The 26,388-nt window shown below is 33.3% G+C and overlaps 2 protein-coding genes across 2 annotated transcripts in view; one reads left to right on the top strand and one right to left on the bottom strand.

The window, feature by feature from the left end:
• Nucleotides 1-26,388, top strand: part of LOC129940844 (putative RNA-binding protein Luc7-like 1) — a 61,034-nt gene that overhangs the window by 15,274 nt on the left and 19,372 nt on the right. The gene's annotated exons all lie outside the window — the stretch shown is intronic.
• LOC129940843 (basic proline-rich protein-like) lies at nt 18,523-26,227 on the bottom strand. Its single transcript, XM_056049347.1, has 3 exons — nt 26,068-26,227; nt 20,190-21,280; nt 18,523-20,121 (listed from the first exon to the last, which is right to left on the bottom strand). Exons 2-3 carry the CDS (start codon nt 21,229-21,231, stop codon nt 19,253-19,255), a joined length of 1,911 nt encoding a protein of 636 aa, XP_055905322.1. The 5' UTR covers nt 21,232-21,280; nt 26,068-26,227; the 3' UTR covers nt 18,523-19,252.

Raw genomic sequence — 26,388 nt, 5'->3', positions numbered from 1 at the left:
GCTGCACGACGGCCAGTCCAAAAGAGTGATGGAGTTGCCTTCAGTTTTCTTCCGCGTACGGCAGCACAACATCTCAAGGATTCTGCAATATTGAATCCTGTCCATATGACCCTTAATTCTTTTGATTGGGCCAACGCCACACCAAGCCATTGCTCCCCATATCATAATACTACCACCACCACGCTTGACAATGGGGCGAGTGTACTTTGGATTATATTCCTGGGATCTCGAACGGCAAACACCAGCTTTTTCTGTGACGTTCAGTCAGTATTGAATTTGTCCTTGTTATGCGCCCAAAAAGACCAGCGTCACGCAACCTTCTTGACAGTGTCTACAGACTGTCCACTATCTGCTTCATCGAACACTGCCCTCCTAATATCACTCGCAGTTGCAAAAGAGTTTTTTTGCTTTCCCGAACAATTAGTGCATCTTTTCTAAGAGAGGTTGGTTTTGGTCTCGGATTTCGTGGTATTTTTTTTATTGTGTTATTTTTCTTGAAATATTGAATTTTAAAATGATAGAAATCTCCCTATAAGATTTTCATTCTTTATGATGGCCCAAAAATTCACGTCGAGTCTTTACGTCACATGATTTATTTTGATGACCTAACCAAACAAATAAAATTCAATTGTCGAAAAGACTAGATACAAAAGTGTAACTTACAATGCCCAAAAATAACTTTTTAATCTTGAAAGTCTTAAAATAAGGTTCGTTTCTAATTACATATGTGCACGATCGATTTTGTGATTTTTGCTTTCTTTAATGAAAAAAAAAATAACGGTGTCCTATGTTACTATTATGATTTTATAGTGAAGTTGGTTAGATTTCAATGTAAAGGAAAAAAAGATGGCCGCATTTATTTAAATATTATTCGGATGTTGAAGTTTGACCTGAAAAGCGTTTCTAATTGAGTGCACGGCACTGTCCCTAAGTAGTTTTGAAGTGCTCGGTTTCAATATCAAACCCCAATATAGAATTTTAAGCCTCCTCTAATCTCAGTTTTCTTTTGTCTCATATGAGAGTAATTCTTTGTTCTAATCCAAATTTAACACTTATTCAGTTCCAGTAATAAAACATTATTTTGTCGAAAAGTTGCTCAAATATAGAAGCTTTTAGATATATGGAATATATCCATAACTCTACAAGAGATAATCTCCAAAAGAAAATTTTAGATCTTACCTGTCTAGAACATCGTGGTGTATGAAATTAGTTTTTGAAGTTTTGAAACAAAACAATGTCGTTATATATAAAATGAAGTCTATCTATAGTCTTAACATTTTCTGTTTCGAGGCTTCTAAAATTGTAAGTTTTTTAAATGAAGTTTTAATTGGTTTTCTGCATTTTCCTAAACGCTTTTGTCAACTGTTGCTGAATGGGTGCCAAAGATAAAGTGCGAGTAAGTGCGAAAAGAAGAGAGTGTTAAACAACATAAACAACGAACGAACGCGGTGGCGTTCTGCATAATTCAGAAGAATTCAAACATTTTTGGTGACCCCTACATTCAAAGAACATCAGCTTTACTATGGATAGTTTAGCCAGGAGCCAACGCATATCTGGACAGGAGATACAATCAATCCTCCGCAACTTCTCGAAAGATTCCTCCACCCGCAAAACAACTAGAGAATACTTCACGTCAAGACTCAATCGTCTAAACACCGTATGGGAAGAATTCGAAGCTACAGATGGCAGAATTCGCGACACACCAGACATATCTTTAGACCACGAGTACTTTACCTCTAAATATTTCGAACAAATCAAGACATTATACGAAAAGTATAAGCAAATCTTGTGTGATGCACTGGCGCAGATAGAGGCCAGTAACAGCACCAAACTGGATGTCGTGCCAAAGGGAACAGAAGACAACCAATCTCAACCTAATGATGCATTGACATCAACAAATAATCTTGTCGTAAAAAATAAGATAACAACTCAAACATTGACACCCTGATGAGAAGACAAAAGGCACTCATGAAATCACTAGCCCCACTCATCTACGTAAAAGTGAAAGAAGAAGCACCCATCCAATGTCTGGAGGCTATGAATAGACTTTGGACTCAGGTTGAGGAGATTCATCACTCCAGCTGTTAATGATTCGGGATCTAAAGGTTACAACATAGAGTTGTACACCGAATTAGAGACATCAGTTCTCAAAAATCATGCTTCTTTGAGCAAAACTTCATCAAGCCTTCAAAGAAGCGAACCATCAAAACAGCTAGCTGATCGCCAGGCAATTCAGTTGCCTAAAATGTGGATACCCAAATTCGACGGCGATTATTTAAAATGGCAACCATTTTCCGACATCTTCACTAAGATGATACATGAACAACCATTACCACCCATCCAAAAAATGTGGTATTTGAAAACAAATGTGTCTGGTGATGCAGAGAGACTGATGCGCCATCTTGAACTGACCGAAGACAACTACAGTATTGCTTGGAACATTCTCCAGGATAGTTTCAGCAATAAAAGGGCGCAAACCTCAGCACTTATCCAGAGGATTCTCAGTCTGCCGAACATTTATCTAGAAATAAAGGCCATCAGAGAATTTCATGACGCAATCCATGAATGTCTTGCAGCACTCAAAACTCTTGGCATTGAGACAGCATCCTGGGCCCAATTACTCACTCATCTCTTATTAAAGAAGTTGGATCGACAAAGCCACCTATTATATGAGCAATCACTTTAAAACCCTCGAGAGCTTCAGACAATGGTCGAATTTATCAAATTTTTAAAAAACCGATTTGAGTCGTTAGAAGTTGTTGGCGGAAAAGAAAAGTCCAAGGCGGTGACAACAAATCCACATCCGACACGGAATATTGCAAGGTATGTGGGATAAAAGGCTACCCTATTTACTATTGTGAGAAGTTCTTAAAAATGTCAGCTGCTGAAAGACTTAAGTGGACCCAAAGACGACATCTATGTGTAAATTGTTTCAAAGTTGATCATAATGCGAAATCATGCTCATCACGATGCTGCAGTAAGTGCTCAGGTAAACACAATACCTTACTGCATTTAGAAAAGACATGTTCATCAAGTCCAAATCAAAGAAAATCCAATCCATCTACAACCATCGTGCTACACCTACCAAATTGATGTCATCAGAAGTGGCAGGCTCATCACCACCCACGGCTGCCATACAACAATTTTGGCCACCGCAAGGGTTGAAGGGTCGTGTCGATTTGTAATTCCTGAATATTACAATGACATGAAAAATAGACTGTGGTAAACTATTCCACATTCGCGTAGTACGGCAAAAGATCTAATCTTTGTACTTACTTCATAGTACTATCGAAATTGAGCTGGATAGCTGATGAGCATTTTTGGAGCACCAATAGTGTTTTAAAACGCTCTTCTTTGAGAGAATGCTGCTTTCTTTCAGGACCAATGGATTAGATCCATTATTCACTACTGGTATATTTTTGCAGCTATTAAACCATCACCAATACGATACTTGAGACTGGACGAACTTCAGCTTAATTCTATTTTTTTGTGAAGCTAAACTTTCAATTTGTTGTAACCAAATTAACTATAACGGAAATTGAATAATATTGATGTGGACGCCGCTACGAGCCACTAAGGTTTTGAAGGTGCTATTCGTGATGTTATCATGCTGGCATTGTTCATATAGTGCTGTATCGTTTTCCATTGTTAATGGGATACCTTATTCTTTAGAACAGTGTTTTTCAACCTTTTACATAAAACGAACCCTTTAGCACGAAGAAATATTTGGCGACCCCCCCAATCCATTGCTTTTTTTTCCGTACCGTCGAACTTAGATAACTCGAATATTGTTTGATTAAAATAATGAGGCAACAGTCTTAGGGGCTTTTTTTCATACATTTTACCATTGACATCTCGAACTTTTTTGCTTGTATATCTTGAATAAAAGTCTTCAAGGGCGGGATGAAAATGTCATCACTACTAAAGACAAAATCCATCACTTTATAAACAAAACTGAATCTCTTAATCAAAACAACTTAGATTCATTTTCCTCGACACTATCTTTTTGAAGAAGTCGGATGTGAGATAAATATCAAGGAATTTATACCTGATATGAAGATGGTGTTAGAAAAGTTGAAAGAAGAAATGTTTCAAGGTGGATCTTTAATGCGTTTTCAAATGCAGCTGTAAATGAGGCAAAATTGGCAATCAAGCTCAAGGAAAGTCTGCTGGATCTGTCTGCCGATGGAATGTTGCAATTTTAATTTAAGTCTTTCAATATGGATAGCTTTTGGTTAAAAAGGAAATTAGAATATCCTGGATTAACATTAGAGTCTTTGAAGTGTTTGATTCCATTTGCCATCTCATACCTGAGCGAGTTGAAATTTGCATCAATAGCCAAAATTAAAAGTAAGGAAAGAAATCGCTTAAATTTGGAAAACGTAGCAAAAACAAATCCACGTTAGGCGAAATTGATTTCTGAAAAACAAGCGTAACCCTAGCATTAAGAATAACTTTTTGTTCATTTGATACAAATGTTTAAGATGGATTATACCTAACTCATAGGTTATTTTTATTTTTTGTTTATTTGACACAAATAAATATTTCCTTTAATTATCATTTTTCTTAATAATCCTTTTTTAATTTTATTGGTTTGTTCAACTGCAGTATTTTCTCAACCTTTTGAAATTCCTCGTAAGAATCTTCGCTACCGCTTTAAAAAGGTCGCATTATGATGAGCAAACTTTGGGTGTCATAACATCCAGTACAAAAAATAAAAATATTTTTTAGAAAGTTACATATGGGCACCAGTATTTAATTGCATTTTGTTGTCAGTTGAATTTATGTGGGTGGCTGAAATATATTTTATTTTTCAATGTGACGAAAAATTCAAGGCAAGTTAAGTTTAAATAGCTTTTTCATTAATTTGACATTGTTTTATATTTCTTTTAAAAAAATGTACAACTCATTTAAAAATAATTATTGTAACCTTAAAAAGTAAACTGACTAATTACCTGTTAAGATTTTCTTAATATGCGTTAAACAAATGTTATCATATTTATTTAAAAAATACAATAAATAACGAGAATTGCAAAAATGCATTTTTGTTTTAATCTAGCAACAAATAGCAAAAGCTTATTAATGTTTTTCTTCCCTACTCAACTTTAATCAAAACAAAAAGCTTAAATTCATGACATATGTTCATCATAAGAACGAATTAAGTAATTTAAGTTGTTCTCATAACATAAGTGTTGATGTGATCCATACCAAATTGGATGGGAATCTATTTAGTATTCCAGAGCGGTACTCAAAAGGAACGACCCCCATTCAAAAAGTACATTCAACCAACTTTGTGTTGAGTGAAGCTCTGTTTTGTTGTCGTCTGACCATCGTTTGTCCAATATTTATTTAAATCATTTGATTTGGAATGCTAAAGGTTTTTTTGTTTGTTTTTGTTTTTGTTTTTTTAATGATTAAATTGATAAAAGATTCACTGGAAAACAAAAACAGATTTAACTCTCTTATGACGTGTAGGAGCGAAACTTACATGTGATTTTTTAAAACACAAAGCCGGAAATCTCAATAGAGAAATGGATTTATTTCCACTTCAGTATCATCAAAGAGGAGCTGTTTTTTGTTGTTGTTAGTGTTGTTGTTGTTGAAGCTGGGGTGTAATAATATGAGACAACAATTTTGAAGAGCTTTTAAGTGCGCATTAAAAATTCAGATTTGATTTAAGATGAGGGACGAGGGGGGTGCCATTAGGCAGGTTTAACAACATTAACTACTCTCTGGGATTTTTGTTGTCATATTGAAACTAAACGTCCTTGAGTCATAAGCATTTTACTTTCATGCAATTCTATCCCTCCACTGTGCTTATCATTTGGAATTAGTTGGAACTATGGATTACGTTGTGCCCTCACCGTGCAACGTTCTTATAGTTGATTGAATTTGATTATAATATTAATAAGAATTGTTATACTCGTATGTGTGATGCTGATGGTTAGTATTTTATAATTGCATGAACGTGCATTCAGCACGTTGTTAGTTAGATGAATTGATTAAAATTGAAAGTCTATTTATAGGATTGAAAAACCTTTTGTGGGATTTCCAGTCGATTGTTTAGAATCTTGTCTAGATTTACCAACAGTTGAATTGGATTCTTTTCCGATTCAATACTTTGGCATGAATTTAAATATTAATTAATATGGATTTTGCAGTTGAGAATTTTTAACAAATTTGAGTATCGGGTTTTTTTTTAAGAGTTTGAGAACTAATTTTCTGAATACCGTTGAGCATGGCTCGATATAGCTCTTCATTCGCCGTAACGACAGCTTCTTCCTCATTTTCAAATAGTCCATTTTAATGTACTTAATGCTGAATTGTTAATGGCTTGCGGATTGTCTTCGCTCCATATAACTCAATTTGGTTTATTGACAAAAGTTTTAAACCAGAAATTAACTTCATCACTAAATAGCATAAAATTGAAGTGGAAATTTCCACAAGTTGCAAGCATTTTTGTGTAGTTAATCTTTAAGGTAACAAGCTCTAGAACCGCAAATATAGAGTTTTTGTCAGGTTCTTAAAATCTCTCCGATCTTATCTTACTGAACTCAGGAATTCTTCAAGGGAACCACTTTGTTTGTTTTGATTTTGTTTTAACAATGAACGACGTTATTAATGGATCAACTGCAGTTTTTTACGCTGATAACATTACAAGAATAAAAGTCATTTCTACTCCCGGTGCTTTTATTTTACTCTACAAATATCTTGAATCGGTTTAGGCCCGGTGCGACAGAAACTTCTCAGAAATAAAAGTTTGCTTAATTCCAATTCATTACATTTACCTGTACAAAATTGAAAGTTAACAAGTCCGAATCCCACAGTTCCGTTAATATCTTTACACCACCTTGAAAACGCTAGCAAAGTCTGGTCCCTCTATCAGAAATCTTACTCTCCAAGAATCGAAGTTATACGTCATATTTCTTCGATGTGCACTTCAGCTTTTAGCAGTGATCATAGGTTAGGTAAGGTTTGGTTAAGGTGGTTGTCCGTGATGGAGTAGGACACACTTATGTCAGTTTAATGGGCCATTGTGATAGCACATGAATCTTGAGGATTTCTTCTGAGCTCAATGAAACCAGTTTGAGACCCTTAAAAATGTAAAAGAATGATTATGTCCATAGCAGTGATTATAGAAGAATAACCCCTTTTAGAAAAGATCTCAATGATAACTAATTAACGAAACGTCAGATATGGCCCTCCTTCCCTCTTCCTCATTACGGCCCAAGTTGTGGCCTCGTTAAAACTTTTTGAAAAAAAGCTACAATTTACATAAAACCTTGGACCATATACATTAAGTCTTTTCTCCCTAAGAAAAAATCGGTACAAGTCGCTCACAGTTCAAGAGTGTTTTGTGTCATGAAGCCTTGGGGCCCTAGCCTTCTAATTAAATACAACTAAAAAAATAGGTTGCATTAAAGCTTAATACATAAATAACCGAAAAATTATAAATTGTCAGACTTTATTGAGCGGAAATGTGAAAACAGTTTAACATTCTCAACTGTCAAACCTTAGGCAACAACAATCGAAGCTAAACATCCTACAGTTTTGTCGTGCCGGTAGAAAGTTTCTTAAAATAGTTAAATTCTTTTATTTTTTTTAAAGGATACTTTATCGGCCAAATACCTTAATCGATATAAACAAGGCTCAATCAATTTTGACACTTTAAAGAAAAAGAAGCGTTTTGGTCTGATTGCCCAAAAAAAAACGCTTACATATTAAAAATGTCATATCGCCAAAAAATTCGAAGGTCGTTTGAAAAGTCCGTGCGAAAATAAAAACTGCTTAATTTTTTTGGATAAACTTTTTTTATTTTTCTACTTAGTCTCCTTTCAGGCTTATACACTTCGCCTAACGCTGCTCTAAGGTTTCTGCAATCACCTCGTTTGAATGGAATTTTTTTCCCGCCAGCCATTTCTTCATATCGGAGAACAAATAATAGTCCGACGGAGCTAAGTCTGGATGTGGAACGATTTGGAATCTTAATTCCAATAGTTTTGCGGTCGTAACTGCTGAGGTATGAGCTGGTGGGTTGTCGTGATGGATAAGAACTTTTTTGTGGGTCAGGTGTGGACGTTTCTCTTTCAGCTTGGTTTTCAAACGGTCCAATAGCAATGAATAATATTCACCTGTAATGGTTTTACCCTTTTCCATATAGTCAATGAAAATTATTCCTTGCGAATCTCAAAATACAGTGGCCATAACTTTCCCAGCCGAGGTAACGGTCTTCGCCTTTTTTGGTGCAGATTCCCCCCTAGCAAACCACATAGAAACCAGTTGTAAACTATTCTACTAGAAAGTGCGCATATCACCATAATGTTAATCAAGCTTCTGTTTGGTCTCCTGAGGAAACGTCTTTCATAAAGAAATGTTTAATCAACACACGAAATTCTGTTTCGCTAATTTTGTTGACTTCCTCAATTCAAACGAATGTCAAACACAAACCAATAGATCGACCTGGCTAAAACTTGGTGTGTATTCTTTCAAGGCATGCTACTAACTGTAAATAACCTCGATATGCATCAGTAGTGCCATCTGTCTCTATTGCCCAATAACTCCTTCAGAACAAAATGCCACAAAGCCTAAAATCAATGTGATTCTGCCCAAATAAATTTTTAAATATCATAACGCCCGCAACTATACAAAATGTTTGCTAAGTACAAAAATGTGAGTGTTATGACATTTCTATTTATGATTGAAGTTATATGTCTTTGGGTAATAAGATATAAGAAACGATAGAAATCATTTTTGGTATAAATATGATGGAAACCAATTTTGTTCGTTTGCCCTAATGCCATATCTTTATCTACTGTTTCAAAGGCTCTTTTCAGATCCAAAAAAAAACTGCAACAACTATCTTTTTGTCATGTATTTCAATTGTCCATTTAGTTATTATTAAATGGAGAAGAGATTCACAATTATGGCTTTTCCGGAATCCTGATTGATAATGTGATATAAGATTGAATGATTCTAAGTATTTTTGCAATTGTATGTAAACTACTTTTTCAATAATCTTATTAATGAGGCGCAACATTTTAATAAGTCTAAAGTCTAAGTTGATTCTTTCCAACAATCTGAAAAAAATTTTCAAGAATTGAATTATTTATTATCTTTGTCAATAAATTCCGACAGATTTTAAAAGTATCTAAATAAAGTAAAATAAATAAATCGGGTCGCGCAACAGTCCGTTTGAGAACTAGGGCCTAGTGACTGACAACTCTCAACCATTCCTGTGTGCGAGTACTGTTGTCAGGGATGAAAGGGACCTACAGTTTTAATCCGAATCCGAACGGCAGATTTCAGAAAGCACTTTTCATGACAAGAATTACTCTTGGAGAATTTGTCAATTCCTCGCGCAATTATTATGATAAATTTCTGTATTATTATGATAAATTTCTTTTATTCTTTAGGTGTTTCCCTAAGTGTTAACTGTTTAATATTTCTCAACATAGTTTGTTGATCGCTCGAACTTTCAATTTTTTTCCTAACGAAGTTATTTTTTGCGGTCTCCAAGGCAGTTTTAAAACCGTTTCTTTTCATCTTATACGAATTCCAATCATTTTCATCAGCAGACAATCTCGCGATATGATATCCTAATAATTTATCGCTTTTTATTGTTCCTAAGTTTTCAGTAAACCATTCGTTCTGATTTTGCTCAATGGTTATAGTTTTCATAAATATTTGCAAAACACTTATGAAATTTTCACTAAATTTGCCAGCAAGTGAATTTACTTCAACATTATCTTGTTCAAAATAAAAGTTTTTAGTCAAAAATTGTTCACTGTCATATTTCAAAAATGTTTTTGATTTAGGTTTTAAAGTGATATCGGAAAAAACTTTGATTTTTACTAAAATGCTTTCATGATCATTGATTTTCAATTCACTCACCGTATTTGCTTTTATTTTTGTCTTGTCGTTTATAATTACATAATCGATTAACGATCTTGAATTCTTTGTGATTCTGGTGGGTTCAAAAACCATCTGATGAAGCGCATTGTCTTTAAATAAACTACTTATTTGCTTTTTGAATGAATTATTTTTAAACCAGTCTATGTTAACATCGAAATAATTTAAGAAAATCGTTCACTATAGCTAGGAAATCGGTAAAACCGATAAAACCATTTATAAAATAGATTCTGTTGATAAATGTTGAAGGGTTTTGTTTCAAAGTTGTAATTAATACAAAGTTGGAAAATTGTTCTGCAGAGTTCAATGGCTTAATTCCTTCAGAGCGAACTTTAGAAAAGTGACAAAGAGGTTAAATCAATCTAAAATGCAAATTTTAAATGTTAAAATGAGAAAAATGAAAACGCCCATATTCGACGGACTATATTTTCACATGACCAAAAGTTACGGCAAAAAATACTGCAATGTCCCAAAGACAGTCCAAATTTTTGGTAATTTGTTAAAAAACATGAGAAATTCTTCCTCTTCTTCGGTTCCTGCTCTCGTTGTCAATGACACTCCTTTTGTTAGCTCTTTAGAGAAAGCTAATCTCTAAAAGTTCGCCGCCAATTCTATGCTGCCAGTACTTGGGACCAATTTTTTTTTGCACTCGTACAGTGGCAAGAGACCTTAGAGATCCGGATGTTATCCCCATTATTGTTCTGCAGAGGTGTTCTTCAACGCTGGCAAAACCTTTCTTATCGAAAATGGGTGCTTTCCGTTTTCATGAATCGCTGCTTCATTGGATTAGTAATTACATTTCGGATCGTTCAATACAAGTAGTATTGGATGGATTCAAGTCTGAAAACCACAAAATAAATACTGGTGTGCCCCAGGGCTCTGTTTTATCTCCAACACTCTCTCATTTGTGTGAGAGAGTACTCCTTTCTGCAACATCTAATCCAATACATTTTTTCGCTTTTCATATTCGTTTTCAGACTAACATCCCTATTCTTCGGATGTGGAACTGCAACGACAAAATATGATAAGCTTATTAAATTCCGACCTAAACAGCATTGTTCAATGTGGATTAAAAAACCGCGTGGAATTTAATGCTTCGAAAACCCAATGATGTCTTGTATCGTTAAAGCGAGATATACCCCCATTGCCATTATCCATGGATGGCACTTGCATCACCAACCTCCTCTTGTGGAATGATCAAATACGCAATGTCGCCAAAAACGCCGCAAGGTGTTTGGGTTTCCTTAGTCTATGCAAGAAATGTTTTACCCCTTCTGATCTGGCTGTTATCTACAAGATTTACATACGTCCAAAGCTCTGGGCTGGTGCTCCTGCAACTTACTTAAGCCTCTTGGATAGTATTGAACGTAGAGCATTTAAATTGATAGATGATAATATCATCATAAGTTTATTTACTTCGCTTGAACATCGTCGTAAGGTCTCTTGTCTGACCCGTTTTTACCGTTATTTTAACGGCTAATGCTCTAGTGAAATAGCCAGTTGCATTCCTCCCCTTAAACAGTTCAACCTTAATACTCGCGCTTCTAGGAATGCTCATCAGTATACCCTCGAGTCCAACTTCGGCAGTACTGTCAAATACAGAGATTCGTTATTTAGCCGTACTACGCGAATGTGGAATTCCTTACCACACTCTGTCTTTCCTAGTCATTACAATATTCAGGAATTCAAAACCAATGTGCACCGACATCTTCTTTTAAACCCTCTCTCCTCTTTCTTGCCTGTGCATAATAAGGGTAGTAATATTATCCCTTTGAGTGTGTTCTTATAATATAAAAAAAAATAAATAACTTCATTTGAAGTGGCCCCAAAAGGCTTCAATATTTTAACGAATTTTGCAATCTAGTCATTTCTACAGTAACAGGATCAATTCCTTAACTTTGATTTCATTTTAACTCATTTTATTTTAATTTTAATGATTTTGTTGCACCATATTTTTTTTTTCAAAGAAAATAAAAAAAATCTGTAATAGACACATTCACCATATTCACAAATTTGAGGTATTCACAATGATCAATTGACTTTCACAATACTAATTTTTATTTAAATTGATAAATTATGTTAACCGTCAATTGATTGGTAGTTGATATTCACAATAAGTTGATTACTATTACCTGCAAAATAAGTTTTGGTATAAAATTATATTTTCATAATTGCAAACTTTTGACGTAGAATGTTCGATTGATAACAAATCTAGGAGTCTGAATAATTCTATTTTAAACTCTACTTATTAAATTTATATACAAATCATCTTTTGTTCAAATTTAAACCAAAAAAAGTAGAAGCTTAAGATGAATAACAATCAGCAGAACAAATTCAAAAAATAAGTGATGGAATTTCCAAAATGTATTTAACACATTTTTCATCTTATTTTCGGACAATATGGAACATAAAATATGCTAATTTATTATTAATTATTTTCTTTGAAAATGGCTTCCATCCAATTCCATTATTATATTTGCAAATGGTCATAATGACTTATTAGTTATGACAATTATAATATAAATATTGATTTCATAGCTATCGTTCTTACTTTTGTTTTTGTCAATATTTTTGATGACCCTAATGTTTTCTTTTTTTTTTGGGTTTGAATATAAAATAAAATGAGACAAAATTTGTATTTTAATTAGAATTTCATGAAAAATTAATGCAAATATTTTGTTTCTTCTCCAAAATATCAAAATAAAAATAAAACTGGCATTTGAACTAAGATAACAAAAAGCACACAAAAACGATTATTGTGTGATTATTCTCTTTAGAAGTTTAATTCAATATGCATTTCAATATTTTAATTATTTTTCCATTGAAAAAAAAGTCAAAGATCGATTTGATACTGGCTTTCTATACCTATATAAATGTTTATATGTACCTAAATAAGTACTCACTCGAAAGTAAATAGTTTCTGCCATAAACTATAAGCGTAAATAATGAATTCTGAATGGAATTCAGTTGTTTAACATAAGAAAAAATCACAATGAAATAAATATTGTTTTTATTTTTAATGATGCCGATTCAAGATGATATATAGTTTTGCGCAGTGAAAAATATTTATAATGATTTATTTTAATTAACCACGTATACCCGTATGCAATGGGTATTTAAAATGTTTAAATGAAAAAATATCAATTCAATTAGTTTTTAAAGAACATTTAAAATTAGCATTAGTTAAACGACATTTTTCTCTTAAATTTATGGAATTCGGAACTTAAATATTTGTTCGTACTTAATTCACGTGAAAAACACGCTACACAAGTGACAATGGAGAAGTTTAACCCGAAAAAATGTTTGTATTATATATATACTAGCTAACCCGACACACGTTGTTTTGTCATATAAATAATTTCTAAACAATATTTAATAAATAACTAACTTATTGTAAGTGTTTAAGGATGTGGTATATAAAATAAGAAATCACCAAACAATTTGTTTAAATTTATTTAAACTGCAAATATCAACCTAATTGGAAATTGAAGACGTTTGAATTAAATTGGCACATCTGTGGGTATAATAGGGAATAGGGTAATAATATATTTTCACCTCGGATTTTTCAATTTAGAATTATGGCTTCGATAACATTTTTCATTAATTTTATAATTAATAATCGCGTACCTTTGCACAACCCTGGTGCGTTCAAACTACGAAGCAAAATTACCGGAGATCCAACGTCCAGTTGTAATTTATTATGTCGCATGCCTGGTAAATCCAATGAGTTTAAAAACTCAGTTGGAATAGCATCACAAAATGTATCAATAGATTCTTACTTCCAGTTATAGTTTTTCAATATTACTCAAATCAGAAATCATTACGTGACCAGGAAACTTTAAAAACAATAAAGCTTTTGTATTTGGAGGTATGTATGTTGTCCCATTTTGTTGAAACCACATGCATACGTCATAAATTCAATTGCAGACAATAATGTACATCAACTACCACACATCACACACTGTTTTCTGATTTCTTTACAATTTTACCGATTGCTTGTGTAGTCGGTCGATCATAGCCCATAATGCATAAATAATAGCTACTTGTAATGATCACTTCTGTAGTAAGTTTTAATAATTATAATCCGTTGTTAAAATGCTGAGCGAATTGTTATAGTAAATGGCAAACATTCAACTTATATTTTGACACTTAAATTGACATCTGAGGTTGACAGTTGTGAAATTTCAGAGCTAATTGCCCATTTTCTGCATTTCACTTATTGCGAATACACTTTGCAAAATTGAATTTGGGTGTTCCACAATTCGTTATTGTGAATTGGATTTTCGAACATGCAAATATTACATTTTTGAACGCATTCAAATCACATTTTTTATTTCTGTGAATTGATCTTTGTTAGCTTTCTTCTGCTAGGAATCGGAGGGTTGCAGCAAGTTTTTGAACTGAAGGAATCGATGAAAGTATTATAAAAGGTTTAATTTCCCTTAGAACATATAAAAAAGCGTCTTTGCTTGATCTAAAACAACAATGAAAGCTTAAAAGAGGAAACCAAGAACTTACTTTATTTATGAGAACAATTCTACATAATTTGTATAAACTTACATTGTGTCAGGTAAATCCATTATATTTGATTTGTCTCCCAAAATTAGTCTTCTTATTTTGTCTTTTGAATTCTGATTCCTTTTTTCACTTAAAATTGAGGATAATCTTGCATCCATCTTTAAAACAGCAAAAATTTCACTTCAGAAACAAAATAAAAATGGATGATACATCAGTTCTGACAGTTCGAAGTAATTTCGAAGTTTTCAAAATCGATCTAATTGAAGAACATGCAATTTCATTTCACGTGAAATTGAAAAGTGATTTCAATTCACTTTCGATCGAAATTCGGAACATGGGCGAATAACTTGAAACCAAATTACCAAATAAGTCATAATTACTTAATTGTACGCGGAATAAAAGTTGAAAAAATCTAAAATTAATTTTCTTTAACTTTTATAATCAACTCGAAGAAATAGATATGCATTCATTTTCACACAAGGTTCCTTTTTCTGTGTTCATACCTGTTTTTTTTTTTTCATTTATATTTGTTTTCTGTACTTCCTTGACCCTGATCCATAAGCTATCTCAATGTTTTATTTAGTTTTACTAATTAGCTAATAAAATGCGTGGATCTAGCATCTTTATATTGGATTTTGATCCACTTCAAGTCCTGGCTTAAACATAGTGGCGCAAAATTTTAAATAACCTATTGTTAAGGATTAACAATTTACTAGTTAGCAATTTTTTAACTTAGAGAGTCCTAAATTTTAAACATTTGCTAACTACTAAATTGCTGATTGCGTTTTATTAAAAAACGAGCAATCAAACATGTCTAAAAAGTGACGGTTCGTGAAAACAAACAAAGCAAATACAATGTAACAGACCTATTAATTTAAATTCTGATGACTGGACCATTCGATCTTAGAAGATATTTGTACAGATGTCATATGAATTTAGAAAATTTGCTTAGTTAAAGGAGCCATAATTAGCTAAAAATGGCTTTAACATTACAATCAAAGCTTAAAAGAGGAAATCAAGAATTTAGTTTATTCATCAGAACAATTCTTCATAATTTTCACACACTTACATTGTGTCAGGTAAATGGAATAATATATTTGTTTTGTCTCCCGAAATTCGTCTTCTTATTTTTTCTCCTAAATTCTGCTTCCTTTTTTCACTTAAAATTGCCAATAATATTATATCTTCAAAACAGCAAAAAATGTACTTCAGAAACAAAATAAAAATGGATTATCCTTCAGTTCTGACAGTTCGAAATCAATCGAATTGAAGAACATGCAATTTCATTTCACGTGAAATTGTAAAGTGTTCGCCTTCGATCGAAATTCGGAACATGGGCGAATGTATTGATCTTTTTCAAAATCATTTTAAATTTTACTTTGTTTTTCCAAAGTTCTTATGGCTGAAACACAAACACCCTTCAGCTTCGGCTTTGTCTGCGTTACGTTGGGCCTGCTTCGAGGTTGTTTTGAATGACACTTCCAATATGACATTTCTAAAATGGCATATCTGTCATTAGCAGCTGTTATTTATTCTCAAAATAAAAAAAAATATGAGTTTTGAAATCGAAAAAATTAAATTAAAATTAAACAGCCTATAATAACCAAAGAGAATCCCTCCAAAAACAAAACCGTTTTTGCCTTTTTCTGGTAAAAATCGATATAACATAAAAATAGTTTAGTTTCCTTAAGATTTTTATAAGACAGCTGAAATCTAAGAACTTATAAAGATTTTTTGAAAATTTTATAAAACACTATAAACTCTTTAAAAAACCTGGAATAATAAATTAATGTTGGAGTCAGAAACCCAGCAAAAATGTACAATTTGATTTCTATGACCAGAACCTTAAAGATCTTGTCTAATGATTAATAAGAATAATTAAATCATTGTCGTATGAATATTCCACCTTAGCCTTGACTTTTAATTCATTATTTACTATATCGAAATCGTCATGTACTAATACTCGTATGTTGTGCAATTAGACATTTAAGCAATTTGAATTTCATCAAGGTCTAGTTCCATGAAGGTTCTCTATTGGCTGCGTTCAATCTCAGACAGATAGGGTGTCCAGATACCTTTTTGTTAGCGTTTTACGTGCTGATTAAAAACAGCTGAGATGTAAAAAAAGGAATCCAAAGATATCTAAGAATTTCTGGGGTATGTACGTAGTCGTGCCATAAATATTGAAGACAAATGTCAAATATGTTATAAATTTAATTAAATATGATATAAAATAGAATTAAAAACAATATTTTTGACTTAACACAGGCCTTGAGTCGCTTCGGCCAATCGTCTATGGCAGCACACACCATTTCCTCAGGAAAATTACCCACTACTTGGAAAAGAATTGATTTCAGACTTTTCAAATTCGGATTTCCTCTGTAGCAAGCCATCAGCTCTAGCTCTGTCCAAAAAGAATAATCCAGAGGATTGAGATCGGGACTGCCTGAGGGCCAATCTGATGCCTTGATGAACTCAGGAACATTCTTTTCAAGCCACAACTGGCCCGATTTGGCTTTGTGGGCTGGAGCTGAGTCCTGCTAGAACACCCAATGCTTTTTATTGAATAGAGTATTGTTGAGTGGTTTCACGACTTCCTCTAAAACGTCTTCTTGGTAGTTTTTTGCTTTTGTTTTTACACCTTGTTCACAAAAATGCAACTTTGTTGTGCCATCGTAGCTCACTCCCTACCAAACCATGGCCGAACTTGGATGATGGCTCCTTTCGAATCTACCAATTTTATCTTTTGCCTCCTGTGAACTCCGAGCATAGACCTTGTCATTTTGGCTATTGTATTTTTCTTCAATGGTGAAAATTTTCTCATCTGAAAACATACCTTCCATCCAGCCTAATTTTTTTCAAGGCATTGTTTAATCTCAGCCTATTCAATTGGCGGTAGGCACCTATCCCAAGGTCATTTTTAATTAGCCGCGACATAGTTCTTCTTGAAATATCCACCTCTCGTGACATGATTTTCTGCTTACGAAGGGGATTTCGGCAAATTCGAGCTGCCACTGCGCGAACGGCATTTTTTATTCTCACGTGGACGACAGGGCCGAGGCTTATTTTATACGCTTAAGGTATCCATATAACGTTTAATTGTACGCCACACAAACATTCGATTAATACCGAGGTTTTTTAACAACTTGCAAATAAAAGAATAGGATTTTCCAGCTTTATGCAGCGTAACAACTGCAATTCTCTTTTTTTCTTTTGAGGACTCCATCTTAGCACTTATCACGTAGAACTAAGACTATATGAAAATTTAACAACCTTTTTTGTAAATTAGCTCTTACTTGAGCTGTTAAATAACTTCGCACATTAAAAGAATTTAAAATCAAGCGAAAAAATACGGATTAAAGAAAACGCGTGTTGAATGTGCGGAACTATCGTGTGGAATGGTTTTATTTTATTTCATTTTCTTTTCCTTTTTCTTCTTAATTTTAAATTTTAAATAAAATATGGCCGGATGGGCCGGAAGTTTGAAATTTATACCAATACAGTTTACAATTCAGTTCACAATAGTGCATTTTTTTTAACTGATATAAATGTATTTTACTTTTAAGTTAAATTCAATATTTAAGATTTAAAATTCATTTTATAAAGTTTCGTACTAACGAAACACTATACTTTATTTTAAACCTATATATCAGTAGTTATTAAAAACAATTAATGTGACTTGTTGTATGCAGCGGAATGTCAGATTATACTGGTTCAAATAGTTGTAACAGTATTTATGGCACGACTACGTAGTTATCTGACAGAACAGCTGATTCGACACATGTTTGAATTTCAAAAAACTTGAAAATTTATTCAGCTTTTTGCATTTGTTGCTTTTTGTTAACAGCTGAAAGTTGTTTTTAATGTTTGACAGCTATCTCAATACAGCTATCCAACTCGTTCAACAAGGTATCTAAAAATCCACCTATCCAAGATACCCTATCCAACACGAGATTAAACGTAGCCATTGACTCAGTGTATAGATTTGTATATGTCACTTTCTGTCATGTTGACGTTTAATCAGCTGTTTCATTTAGTCTTTTATTAAGAAAAAGCAAAAACATTCAATATTCATTTAAAAAAAAGACAAACCAATTGTTTTAAATCTAATATTTTGTTTTTTGAAGTTTTAATTTTTTTAAACATTTATTAATATCAATTTTTTTTGTTTTGGAAAATATATCTCTCATCCTCAAATACAAATACATGTATTGAGTATATATTTAATATAAACATTTATTACAAATAATTAATAACACTAAAAAAAAACAATAAGAAAGAAAAATAAACAAAAAAAAACTTGAAATATAAAACAAGGCACAGTTAGAAGTTGGTTCTTGTTAACAATTATTCACGAATGTTTGAATTATTATTTATAAGCCATATAAAGTTACTTTTGGTCTGTGTTCTGATTACATGCAAATGATGTGAGAAACATTTATTGTACATAATTTTGTATAAATATTTAGTTTTTTTTTATTTTTGTAAAGAGAGAGATTTATCTAATTCTTTTTATTTTGTCTGTAAAAAGCTACTATTCTACTTAATAAGCTTTTTGTTAATTTATTTGTTGTTCTTTTTTCTTCTTCTTTTCTTTTCAATATCACAAAAAAAGAATGAAAAAACAATGCGCGCCAATTCTAATAATATCAATATCATTATCAATAAAAAGAAAAAAAATTATACAAAAAGCTGTGTCCAATATTACAAAGCTGTGTAATTTTGTCTCCTAATGTTTCATTTGAGGTACCAAGACTAGTTTTGCCGATAATGATTAAGCTATGGGTTGTTAATGTTGTTGGTTTTTGTCTGTGATGTTCATTTCTTAAACATAACGAATGCAATAAGCTAATAAAAATGCAAACATTGACGATGAGAACATTGCGTAGATAGAATTGGCTCCACTGGAAGCCTTTTGGATGGGTGAACTGTCGGGCAGCTCAGCGGTTGATGTTCTCTGAGTTGGAACAGCGGCATTAATAGCGGCTTGTTGTTGCTGTTGCATTGGTTGTTCAGCTACTGTAGCTGGTTGGGCTTCTCCATTTGGTGCAGCGGAGGCACCGGGTGCTGGTGTGGCTTCACCGGCTGGGGGAGCTGGTGGAGCAGGATAGCATGCGATTTGTTCGACTTGGGTTTGTTTTGTTGGATCAGCAGGATCAGTGACATTAACCATGATTGGAACGCAAATGAGGCCACCTGGTGGTGGTGGTGGAGGTGCTGCTGCTGCAGCATCAGGAGCTGGTGTTACTGCACCAGGAGCAGCTGGAGCTGGTGTCACTGCTGCGTCGGCTGCGGGTGGAGCATTGTTATTGTCGAAAGTTCCCGGAGCAAATGGAGCTAAAGGAACTGGTGGCTCGACCGATGGCGAGGCTGCAGCAGGTGCTGCAGGTGCAGCTGGTGCACCTGGAGCGACTGGTGCAGCAGGGGCAGCTGGTGCGGCTGGTGCAGCAGCGGCTGGTGCAGCTGGAGCAGCAGAACCTCCACTATTAATAACAGTCGTTCCGTCAGCATTGGTTGTTGTCACTGAGCCTGGTGGTCCATTGTTGATGATAATGATGCGGTCTCTATCACCGTCTGAGGAGCTGACAGCTGGAGCAGGATGATTGTAATGGGAAGTTCCGCTGTTAGATCCAGAGGGGGTCAAGACATGGCCAAGAATAGCTCCTCCTACAGCTCCCGCAATCAAACCGGTTCCTATAAATTAAGAAAACAATTTTAAGTTAGAAAATATTTCGAAAACATTCAATTTCAATAAAACTTACCCAAACCAGGTCCAGATGATTTTTGAACAATTGTTGGAGAAGCCTGTGGATAGTAAGTTGCGCCTGGTGGCATTTGTCCCATTGGATAGTAGCTTGCACCTGGTGGAACTCCACCAGCCGATGGGTAGTAAGTTGCTCCGGGTGGAATTCCTCCAGCTGATGGATAGTATGTTGCTCCTGCAGGAACTCCTTGTGGATGATAGGTTGCACCTGCTGGTAGTCCCTGTGGATGGTATGATGCTCCGGCAGGTAATCCCTGTGGGTGGTATGAAGCTCCGGCTGGAAGTCCTTGTGGGTGATATGAGGCTCCGGCTGGAAGTCCCTGGGGATGATATACTGCGCCAGCTGGAAGACTTCCACTAGACGGGTAATAGGTTGCTCCAGCGGGCATTTGCTGCCTAGGATAGCTCGATTGAACTCCTTGAGTATTGGTAGCGTGAATTGGTGTATGAACTCCTCCCGATCCAAAGCCAGTCGAATTATTTCTTGGTCTATAAACTGTGCCAGCCGAATGAGCTCCTGCACTGCCGTAGTTGCCAGTTCCTCCGGTGCCATATGAACTACCAGTATTTGTGCCACTTCCGAATGGTCGATTCTGGTTATTGGTATTTGTTGCCGCCGAATAGGATGGTGGCGCTGCATAATTTGGTTTATATGCTGGCGCTGCTTCATGAATATTTGGCTTAGCTCCGCCAATTGGATTTGTTGCCGAATATGCTGGTGGCGGTCCCTGCGCCTTGGGTGGATTCCATCCAATTGCTGGAGCTGGCTGTGCTACCGGAGCACTTGGTTTCGGTTTATTTGGCTGTGAATTATAACCGGAATAGCTAAGCTTTGATAATTCAGCGTGTGAATTTGATGTTGAAAATGACGGCTTTGTAACCGACGAAGAGGAATGTGATGTTCGACGGCTGCTGCTGCTACTACTGCCGCTACTACCGCGACTGCGACTACTGTAGGTACGCTTACATTCTGCAAGTTGACCAGTAGCCAGTAATATAACCAGCAACGATGCTATGTATTGGAGTTTTTGTCCCCTCATGGTAAAGGGTAAAAATAGGGTATTTATATTTCCAAGAATGAGAAATATTCTGTAAATATACAAAAAAGTTGATATTTATGTCATTTAAAAAAAAAAATAGATTGTTGAAATATGAAATAAATTTGTGAAGGATTTCTTGTAGACGTCAAAAATAATTCGAATTTCGAACTCGAATTGTCACTACTTTTTCTACTCACAAATGCTCAGACATGACGTTATTTATTGTGTTTGACTTAAACTGTCACGTTTTCGAAGTTCGAAAGAATAAAAAACAACGTTTACACTAAAAATTGTACATGGCGAGTAAATAAGAGAATTATTTAACTCATTTCAATTGACAAAAGGTGTTTTTGTAAAATACACTTTTGAGTTTTCTTTTTTATTATGTTTTTGCTGCTACTGATGTTTCAAAGTAAACACAAGTGTTACGAGGCAACAAGTCGTGTTAATTTTTATAAGCGGGGAAGATAAGTCATCATCTATAATAAAATGTCTGTTTAAATGAGATTTCTTTTTGTGTGTGGGGGGAAAACCTGTTGATTTTACTTCTGTAAATATCAATGAAATATTGTTCGAAGGTATTTTTCACAAAGTAAAACTTTATTTGACTTAAATTTGTTGAATCTGACATATGTTAAACTGTAATACCGACGGACTTTATAAGAAGCCATTGTTTAATTTCTAAATTAGCTAAATAAATGTCAGTTTCAGATAAGTAAGGTTTTGACGTTTATGATAAAATGAGAGAGAGGGAGATGTAATAAACAAACTTGAAGGTTAATCTTTATTTGAGGCCAAACAAAAATGTTTAAAAATAAAATATTTACTTTTTGCTCATATCAATTGGTGATTATGCTTCGCCGTGTTGACTCAATGATGAGTCTTATCTTTGTATGCCTTATGTGAACTTTGTTGTGGAGCACGATATTTGTTAGGTGCATGGCATGAATTTATATATGAGTAATGCTATTAGTACAAAATAAGCTTAGTCCATGCTAACAAATTGTTCCATTTAAAAAAGAACTATACACATAAGCTTTGTACATTGTTCTCCCCATAAGTATCAATGTCTCTGTAACTAGTGTGACATTTTAAATTTAGAACGAATCATATAGCAAAATCTAAATTATTATTTTCCTGTCACCACGACGTATCACAACGTAGCAAAATGTTGGAGAAAATTACACTCATTTGGGTCGTTGCACATTCAGATGACTTAAATGAATCACATCTTACTCTACTGTAATATAAAATCCTATTCCATTAGCTAATGCACACGACATGTAATGTAATCTTAAATATAAAAATAAAAGTAAAAATATAACCAACAAGAAAAAATAAGTTCAATTTTCCAAATTGGATTATTCCCAACGTTATGGTTGATTTTTCTTTAAGTCTGTAAACAAACCATAGAATACCAAAATGTCAAATGGGGAAAAAGTGCTCAAAGAACAAACGTTGATGATTATAGGTTCTTTGGTCGAAAGGTGAAATCCTATTAAATTAATTAATTTATTCTTTGTACAAGTATTGTTTGTGTTCTTTTTTTCTTCCCATTTCATACCTAAGTTTGTATTTTTGTGGGTGGTAGAAAAAAAAAACGTGATCATTCAAAGTTGTGAAATAATTTACTTAGTAGCTTTCGTATAGTGTTTTTTTATATAGAAATGTATATATTTTTTCACGCATAATTTAATTAAGAGGGTTGAATTAAATTACCGCCAGAAAGTGAAGTTGTATGTTAGCGTGCTTTTTATTTAATTTTGAAACAATAAAAAAAGTTCTATAGAAAATAACAAGTGAACTTCAATCAACACACGCAACCTAGTAATTTGTTTAAAAAGAAAATCTCTAAATAAATTATGAAGAGGGTTTTGTACAGATTGCATTGTTTCTAATAAATAGCTTGTTATTAGTTTAGATTTGATGAACTACAACCACTTGTAAATGAAAATAAGTCATCAACTACAAAATGTGTTATTTTTGACTTCGAAAATTCGAACATTTTTGAACTTCGAATATATCTTCATCTATGCACTCCCTAGAGGTCGTATTCATGAACACAATTCAGAAGACTTCATAAATATAAACGTATTACTAACTTTCCAGCTTCAAATCATATCAACATTTAATTTCATATAAAAGTGTATGAACTGTCATTGTGACTTCCGACTTATTCGATATCGAAAAAAGTTTAGTGCTGTCATACAATATCCAAACAACTGTCAGTTTTTTTTTTTTTTTTTTTTTTTTCAAATAAAAAGTCAATTCATTTACGAAAGTCCAAAATACTTTAAACTTCACATCGAATCGACTAATATGTTCATAATGTCATTTAATCTCAATTATGGGAATATTCGTAATCGAATTAAACAATTCAGTTTTGTTTTCTTCAAATAAAAAGTCAGTTCCTTTACGGAAGTCCAAAACTTTGAAGTTCATATCAAATTGACAGAACTTGGAATAAAAACTCACAACTCAATTATGCGAATGTTTATCATCGAAAAATGTTTTACCTTAGAAAAATGTATTTATCTTCGAAAATTTTGTGTATGTTCGAAATATATATTTATCTTCGACAAATGTATAAATTCATTTTGAAAGATGTAAAATCAGTGACGAATTGCACTTGAATATTTATTTATTTTCGAAGATTTAAAACAAGTTTCCTGTTCAAATATTTAAAAGAAAGCATTCCGATGCCGGTTGATGTATGCACGTTGCATAAAAACTTGAACATTTTACTTAAGTTCTGTCAAATTCTGTTTCTTACTTAACTTTTTAATATGAAAGAGTTCTTAAAAAAATACGCTTTGTTTTGAAATTATGGAGTGGAAAGTGGGTTCCCTGTTTCTCAGGTTTCAATGTGACAGTTTGTCAAATGTGTCAAATCTAATCGAATTATTTTGAGCGTACATAAACCGTCTGTGTTTTTCATTAATGCTATACGAATGAAGAATGATTTTTGTCTTAATTGTTGTCAGTCAGTGTCATTTTATCTGTCAAAGTTTATTTAAGAGTAAGTTTGATTAAATTTTAAATAAGAAACTGAATTTTTATGAAAATTATTCGTACTTTTGGGGTGAAAAGTGAGCTTCGCAAAATGTCAATGTGACAGTTGTCTTCTAAGGTTGTCAGATTTTATACAATTCTTTTGAATTTACAGAAACTGCATTCATTTTTTTATTCATCATTTTGGATTTAAAAAATTATAGATTTGTTCTCTTAATGGTTGCCAGTTGAACTCATTGTAACTGTCAAAAGTTGTTTAAGTTTGATCCACTTCAGAATCATATTTTTGACTGAAAATTATGTCAACATTTGTATCAATAATTTTAACTAACCAAATCAGTCAACCTGACAGATAAGATTTTTATCGATGTTGACAAAAGTCAAAAATAAAAAGATGTATTTTGATGGCTTTAATTATTTTTTTTATCGATAGTAATATTTTTCTTTTTATGAACCTACATTGTTTATACATTTTAAACAAAACAATATTCAGCTAATTTGTTTCTAAAAATAGAAGTAATTTCAAATTTAATCGAAAATGATTAAATTGAACAAATAAAAAATCATATACTCATAAAACATCTTGTTTTTCAAGTCTCAATTATTGATAGGTACTTTATAAATAAAAAAAAAAAAACAGCCTCTAAAAAGAAGAACAGAGAAACAAGTTTTTTTTTTGTTGTTGTCTTCTTAAATTCAAATGAGATAATTCCTGAATATTTCGTCGTCGGCGGCGTCGGTCGGTTCCGTGAACTTAATTCCATGAGATAGAAAGTTCAATAAAAATAAAAAAATATAATTATAATTTAAAAATTTTTATGTCCGCTATTTTATATATTTTCGGATCAAACTCAAATCGAATTGGCGCGGAATCTCATAATTTTCAAGTTGTGCCAATTTCAAGAAAGATTACAAAACAAAAAGTCATCAATGTCATATTTTATGATGGGGGCTAGTAGTTATTATCTCTCAAACCGTTATTTCAATTCGCAGCAACCCTAATGGCTGAAAATAATGAATGGCAAATTTTATGGGACCACGTTGCGTTGAAAATTAAACTATACACAAATTTTTGTTTTCACGACCTACAGACAGTTATGAAATTTTCGAAAGTCGTGTTATTATATTTTAAATTATTTTTATGTTTCTTTAATTTCTTTTGGTCTTGTTATTTTTCTCATCTTCTTATTTACTTTCAAAATAAATTATATACACGAACAAACGCACAGATGTACAGTTATTTATATAGGATCTATATATATATATTATTTTTGCATCGCGGTTGAGTAGGTCGACGTTAGAGGTATATAAGTAGGTAGGTAGGTAGATAGACATCGAATCGGAAAAATAAGACACAAACCGCTTTCATGGTGTCATTATTATTAGATTTGCGAATTTTACGGTTGCCTAAAGTTAAAACACAAAAACAAAAACGCCGAAACGAAACGTAAAAAGGAAATCTATTGGAAAATGTCTTTTTTCAAGGACGTTATAGTTAAGCACGTCGTTCGTCGGTCGTTTTCGTTGCCGTTGGTAATCCGCAATGTGCTAACTATTTTATTGTCCATCGCTATCCACCACGTCCATCCAATTCACATGACCTTTTATTGATTCACTTAAAAATACATATTTTAAATTTTATTTCGAAGAAAACACGAGAAGTTAAGTTGGTTGGTCTATTGGAATTTTATTTTCTATACAAATCCAAAACTCCAAATTAAAAAAAAGTGGTTATTTGGTTGGTCGCGTCGTCGTCGCTAATTTATAAAACATAAAATTAACAACAAAAGAAGAAGAAATAACACAAAAAAAACACTTAATTACATTTTTATTTTTCTCTGTTGATTCGCTTTAATTTTTGTAGTATTCCTGTTTTCTTGGGTGTCGAGAGTATAGAGAGGAAAAATAATATATTTTATTTTTTGTAGATTTCTTTCAACTTGCGATTTCAACTTAGCACGACAATGTTTTAAAATGAACTGAAATCGTGATGCCATTCACCAGTTGATACTATGCCAATTTGAAATTACCTTCACAGACAACTGTTTGAGGCAGTGATGTCGATATGGGTACTTTAGTAGTGTTTGGTTTTTTTCTAATGTGTTTATGGTCTGCTCAGTGGTCATGTCTCTGAAGAATGTTTTA

Source organism: Eupeodes corollae, chromosome 1 (assembly GCF_945859685.1).
Source record: "Eupeodes corollae chromosome 1, idEupCoro1.1, whole genome shotgun sequence".
In the NCBI taxonomy this organism is placed as follows: Eukaryota; Metazoa; Arthropoda; class Insecta; order Diptera; family Syrphidae; genus Eupeodes; species Eupeodes corollae.
Note: the sequence above shows the minus strand (reverse complement) of the source record. Positions and strands in the feature narration are given on the sequence as shown.